At 39.3% G+C, this 6,966-nt stretch overlaps 1 protein-coding gene across 1 annotated transcript; it reads left to right on the top strand.

The window, feature by feature from the left end:
* The first annotated feature begins 3,485 nt into the window (after window positions 1–3,485).
* LOC116646861 (olfactory receptor 6M1-like) lies at window positions 3,486–4,427 on the top strand. Its single transcript, XM_032427809.1, has one exon. The coding sequence runs from the start codon at window positions 3,486–3,488 to the stop codon at window positions 4,425–4,427; it is 942 nt and encodes a 313-aa protein (XP_032283700.1).
* Window positions 4,428–6,966: the final 2,539 nt, after the last annotated feature.

Here is a 6,966-nt window from a genome sequence, read left to right as displayed (position 1 = left end):
TTACATTCCTGAAGCTAAGAAAGAAAAAAACCCAGCTGAGATTTGGGAAGCATTCGGCCACCACTTTTGCCAGAGATCCAGAATAGAAGTCAGAGGACCTGCTCTAGATCCAGCTGTGTGTGACTTCTCCATTCACCACCAAACCTCGCCATTCTGCCCATCCTGACAAAAATGTGCTCCAGAATACACAGGACTTGAAACTCAGAGGAATATTCTCAGGTTGAGATACACTGGATGTGTCACATGAAAGATGAAGAGATAATGTAACACTTGGACTTATTCCAGGTGTAAGTTGAGACTTCAATTTTCTGTGAAAATATGAAAAAGAACTGAGAAAAAGCCACAGAGGTTATGAAAAAGAACAATTTTTCATTCAGAGGAAGAAGGATGGACTATTTAAGCAAACACTGGATAATCATTTGGCCTGGTTTTGAAAGGGGATTAGCTACCACACAAGGAAAAGTCTCAGACTATGACTGAGATTTACCCAAATGCAACACTGAAGCAATCACAGAATTGAAAGAATAATGGAGGGAATGCAGTAGGAAAAAAAAAAAAAACACCCTAGTTTGAGTTTCCTAACATACTCAAATAGAGAAAATACCAAGGGTGCTACAATCAGTATGATGTAAGTATACTCTATTATGCAATTATCTATATCTGAGTCTCACTAAATTTGTTTACATGTGTATTTTATGAATTAAAGTGTAATTACCACTCTCCCCCAAGTTATAGTGAAGGCAGCTGTAAAGTATGATAGCTTTACTGTAAGTATGCGAATGGAAGTCTTTAATGTACTCGGCTTGCAATTAAACTTTGTCACATTTTACCTACAGCAGCAAAGATCCCAAATTATCTCCAATCCCCAGCCCCACCACATCTCGGTCCTTTTCTGTTCCTCCTTCCCCATCCCGATATTCTTAACAAATATACACTAAACACCAAGTATACATACATCACTGTATTCATAGGACCTAGCTGAGGACCTCAGTCTGTCACTGTCATTATCCTCATTTTAGAAAACACTTAAGACACGATGCTTAGGAGTCTCATGAAAGAACCAAAGCTACGGTGGCCAAATGAAAAAAACAAAACAAAATTACAGGTTCTCTGATCCCAAATCTGCTATGATTTTTCCATTAGTCCACATTTTTCTGAGTAAATCTGGAATCTTGAATTGTGCCAATGGGCAATTTAATGCCACTTTTCAAGGATCCACAAATGGTAAGAAAGAACAATCTTCCCCCAAAATGAAGGTCATAATTAAATTCTTAGACACAGATGTCATAATCCAGAGCCTTTCCCTCTAGACAGGATGGGCTCGGGAGGGCACAGAGGTCATCTAGAGAAGACCAGCACAAAGCCAGCTTGTTCTCCACTATCATGAAGTTAAGAGACTCCCCAAGGAGAGCAACGCTACATCTTTAGCTCTTCTCAGTTTATTTGACCCAAATATAGCAGAATAGAAAGTTCTCGATGCCATTTTTTTCCATTCATATATGACCCCATGACAACCATGGCAAACAGCAACTCCATTTGTGTTCGACCATCCCAGAATCTTGTTTAAAAACGGCACCGTGCTTTTGCAGATCTCAACCTGTCTAACTTTTACAACACCAGAGGGGAATCAAGCTCCTATCAGGGTCATCAAAGACTAAATACCCAAGAAGGAAAATGGAGGACTTCAGGGACGTTGGGAAACAGTTGGCTAGATAAATGAAAGGAACAGTGGAATAGATGATAGGCACCTTTGTCTGATGAGAATCCACCTTTGTCTGCCTTAACACCTGCTAGTCTCCAGTGTGGTCAGTGAGGAAGGTGGGAAGGGGGACATGAAAGACAATTTCAAAGCATTTCCACTTGTCCACATACCATGCTCTAGTCTGTTGTTATGTTAGACCTCAGCAACATTAACACGTGTCCACCCAGATGTGGTTATGCCTTTCTGTGCTGTAGTAATCAGTCTGGAAGTTTATTCCCTGGGTGCAGGAGCAGTGGGGGGAGGGGTGAGTATCACAATATTGATGGTGGAAGAAAACCGACAGGTGCAAGACCCTATTTCAATAGATCAACCCCTTTGAGGTCCTTTGATAACTTAAAGGCACTTGATTTTTGGAATAAATGAATGGGAAATACAAATAATGAGCACCTACAAGGGCCAGAAAGAGTCCCAGCAAACTTTTCAAATGGAAATCCGTTCAGGAAAAAAAAAAAAAAGTCTTTAAGGCAAAAAAGGCTGCTAGGACTTACTTTTCCCAGAGAGAGAACCTGAGGAAAATGGACGGCTTCCCTGCAGGAGGAACTCAGTGGGCTCCAAACCTAGAGGGATCCTAGCTCAGGTTCATAAATTGGTCATTTGAACATAAAACTAAAGGATTAGTCACGGAATAAAACACCAAAGGACAGGGCTTCAACTGAATTATACAAACATGCAGTAGATGTTCACCAAAGTTGAGCAGTATTCCAAGAGGAGCATTCCAAACACCATCCATCTTCATCCACTTTTTTGTACTATTATTAGCAATCTGATGTTCAAATTGCTGAAAAGAATATACGGTATAAGGGAAAAAAAGACTATAAGGTATAAGGGATCTATTTAAGAGAACCTGTAAAAATGCCCAGTTGGGAAATGGGAGGGAAAAGTTTTATTGTTCTTTAGGATCTTGCCCTAAACATGTCATTGGAAAGAACAAAGAAGAAACACACCGATCATTTTTCCAAAAGACGTTTTTCAAATGTATGAAATAGGTTATGCAAATTATGAACTGTACATCATGCACCTGCTTGCTCCATAACAGTGTAGACATCAAAAACTCTTTATCAGTATAAGAAGTAAGAACAAACTATGCAGCCTTATGAGAGATCAATTATTATACCAGATATCACACTGACACTCATGCAATCCCAATAACAGCAGTGAGGAGAGACAAATGCAGGTCAGATTCCCTTTCATTGGACTCTCTTGGCCAGTCTCAGGGTTTCTGCTCTTTTATAGGGATAATACCTGAAGGGTTGAAATAATTCGGCAAAAAACGAGCTCAACTTTTATTAACATTCCCTTTCTCCTTTGGCAATTTGACTGGCTGGATTCTCAGTTAAGTATTCTCTTTTCTCAGGCACAGAACTTTGCTGTGAAAACAGGAGATCAGGAAGAACGCAAGACAGGAGGGAAGGAGCACCAGGTCAAAGAGAAAAACCATCGTAAAGACCAGAGCTTAATGGGACCACAGAGGTAATTTCATTCAACCAAAAATTTTAAATATGAGAATCCCAAGATTAGAAGAAGTCTTGTAATTTACCCAGGGTCCTACATTTATTAGAGTGAGTGAAATCAGCATGAAATCACTCTTGACTCTACATCGAAAGCTTTTACTACTTCATCTTTAGCACTGACATTGAAAGATGAAAACTTATTTTAGATAATTTTCATTTCTATAATTTTTTTTCAGAGACATGCTGACCACTAGGTCTGGCGTGAGATGGATATGCAAAATCAGACCACAGTGACTGAATTTACCCTGACTGCGTTCCCTGTTATCCAGAAGCTTCAGATCTCCCTCTTTGTGGTCCTCCTGTTTACTTATACGCTAACTGTAACAGGAAATACCGCCATCATTTCCTTAATCTGGGCTGATAATCGCCTCCAAACCCCAATGTACTTCTTCCTCAGTAATTTGTCATTTTTGGACATTTCATACACTACCTCAGTTACCCCAAAGCTGTTAGCTTGTCTCCTAGAGGACAAGAAGACCATATCTTTTGCTGGTTGCATCACCCAAATATACTTCTTTTTTTTCCTGGGGACAGTGGAGTTTATCCTCCTGGCGGTGATGTCCTTTGATCGCTACGTGGCCATCTGTAACCCTCTGCGCTACACCATCATCATGAACAGCAGGGTCTGTCTCCTGCTGGTTCTGGGCTGCTGGGTAGGGGCCTTCTTTTCAGTGCTGTGTCCAATTATTGTGGTGTCCACACTGCCTTACTGTTATAGAGAAATTAGCCATTTCTTCTGTGACATTGCCCCTTTGCTGCAAGCGGCCTGCATAGACACTCATTTCATTGAGATGATAAGCTTCCTCTTATCCTCCCTTGTCCTTCTGACTTCGCTGGTATTCACCATTGTGTCCTACACTTACATCATTTCTACCATCCTGCGCATCCCCTCAGCCCAAGGTCGTCAGAAGGCCTTCTCCACCTGTGCTTCTCACATCACGGTTGTGTCCATTGCCTACGGGAGCAACATCTTCATGTACGTGAGGCCCAACCAGAGCCACTCGCTGGAGTTTGATAAAGTGACGGCTGTCATGACCATAGTGGTGACCCCTCTTCTGAACCCCTTCATTTATAGCCTAAGGAATGAAAAGGTAAAAGAAGTTTTGAGAGAAGCAATCCACAAAATTATGTCCTTATGGCACAAGAGAACTTGAACCTTATTGCACAGGAGAACTTGAAAGTTTGTTGCTAATCATGACTATGTTCAACCCTTGGACTCCATGTGGAGAAAAGTATACTTGAAGACCATAAAGTCAAAGATTTGTGGGAATATATAAAAAGGCTTCATGCCACATCAGATACAAGGTATTACAGTCAAGGTCCAGAGTAGGCAATTCAAGCATAGAAAAAATAATACGTTTTATTTTTTTTTAATTTTTTATTGTTATGTTAATCACCATACAATTACATCATTAGTTTTTTGATGTAGTGTTCCATGATTCATTGTTTGTGTATAACACCCAGTGCTCCATGCAGTACATGCCCTCCTTAATACCCATCACCAGGCTAATCCATCCTCCCACCCCCTCCCCTCTAGAAAATAATACGCTTTAAACCCTATTGTTGCACTCTTTCACATACAGAATATCATGAATTAATGTAAAATACTTAACTGAAGTCAGAAGACCTGAATTTTAAGCATGGCCCTATTTCTTTTTTATCACACGACACTTACATTATCTGAACTTTCATTTTCTCATTGTTAAAAGTAGGAAATATTTTACATTTTACACTCTTTTTCCTTTTTTCTTTTTCTTATTATAGTCTTAACCTTATGGCCTAAGAAATACAACCACAGATAATTGTAAGTTCATGCTTTTTCTAGGTATTAAGATGATGCAAGATGATTGGCTTCATCCTTGACAGCTGAATACCCTAGAAAATAATAGTAATAATAATAACAACAAAAACAAGGAAGAGCAGTAACATATCCCAGGGTTTGTACAGTTTACTTAAATATGAACTTAAATGTTGATATACATGGAGTTTATAAGAATATTTATTTTAAATCACCTGAGCTCAAAATCCTAATTCCTGGAAGGAGGATCTGATTGGTCCAATTGAAGTGAGATATCCTCTCCTGATTCATTTCTTTGTTAGAGGAAGAGTGGCAAGGGGCTAATTTGCCCTCTGTCCTTACCACCACTGAACCCATGCTATAGGAAAAGGAATCTTAAAGACAGTGTAAAAATAGGAACAAGATAATAGGCATCCTTAAGATCAAAAAAGTTGTGACTAGTGTGGTCATTAACCTTCTAGCTACACGAACAATGACTGAGACCCTAAATTGGCATAGAATCTCTCATGGAAAATCAGAGAAAGTGCTACCTTAAGAATGGACTCAGAATATTATAAAAGAACATAGTCCATCATAAGATATTGTAGCGAACAAATGTTTAAAGATCCAAAGAAGGTAGAACAGTATCACCAGGAATGAAGCAGTCATATAATGAACTGCTCTGCACTCATTATCAGAACTAAATAAGATTTGGGAAGTTACAGTATTGGCTTCCTATTGCTTGCATAACAAATTTAGCAGCTTAAAACTACTCAAACTTACCATCTGACCAGTCTGTAGGTCACACGTCCAATACAGGTCTCTCCAGGCCAAATTCAGCAGGCTGCATTCCTTTCTAGGGGCTCTAGAGCAAAATCCATTTCCTACTCATCTGAGTTGACAGAATTCCCGTCCTTGAAGATGTGGGACCAAGGTCCTGTTTTCTTGCTGGCTATCAACCAAGGGCCATTTCCATTTCTAGAAGGTACTTCAGTTCTTGGCTCATGGCCCCCCTTCCTCCACCTTCAAAGCCAACAATAGTGGGGCAAGTACCTCACAAGTTTCAAATCTCTCCTCCTCCATCTCCTCTCTGACTTGGCTGACAAAGTTCTCCACTTTTAAGGACGCATTTGATTGGATTGGGCCCACCCTAATATCCAGGATAATATCAAGGACTCAAGGTCTTTTTCCTGAATTACATTTGCAAAGTCCCTTCTGCCAAGTAAAGTAACATAATCACAGATTCTGGGGATTAGGACATGAATATCTTTAGGTGCCATTACTCTGCTTGCCAGCATTACATTGCTAGTGGTAATGATCCAAGAAAGAAAAAATAAAGAACAGAGCACAACAGGATTTTTTAAAGCCAATACTCAATCCTAAACTCTTTCTAGCTGTCATCACTTACAATCAGAAGAATTTACAAATCCCAGAATATGAAGAGACTAGTGAAAAGCAGCAAAATATCTGGGAAACACGTATTTTAAATTAGCTATGTTTGTTTTTATTTAAGTCATTGTTAGGTGAAGATGAATATTGTCCCTGTGTGCTGTTTTCCTGTTTTTCATGAGTTCCCATATTACGCAAAAGCTCCAGTCTGGTATCATTAACACAGAAAAGAATATCCTGAACAAATAAGAGAATTTAAGCATAATTTTGGTACCCATCTATACTGGCCCCAGGTTGGGCCAGGCTTGAAATTGGAAGCATAAACTCTGAAAAATAACATAAATATACTGCTTTACTTTGAATGTTGATTATTATTCTTATGATCAACACTGTTATAATACAGGATAATACAGGATAGTATCAGTTTCTACATTGATTCTAGTTAGTTACTTGTCCCAAATTTGGGGACACCTGAAAAGTCTCTTCCTTTTCCCATACTCAACTATGACTAGGTATTTTAAACTACT

The sequence above is a fragment of the Phoca vitulina genome, unplaced genomic scaffold, assembly GCF_004348235.1.
Source record: "Phoca vitulina isolate PV1807 unplaced genomic scaffold, GSC_HSeal_1.0 scaffold38, whole genome shotgun sequence".
In the NCBI taxonomy this organism is placed as follows: Eukaryota; Metazoa; Chordata; class Mammalia; order Carnivora; family Phocidae; genus Phoca; species Phoca vitulina.
This window is presented reverse-complemented; position numbering and strand designations above follow the sequence as displayed.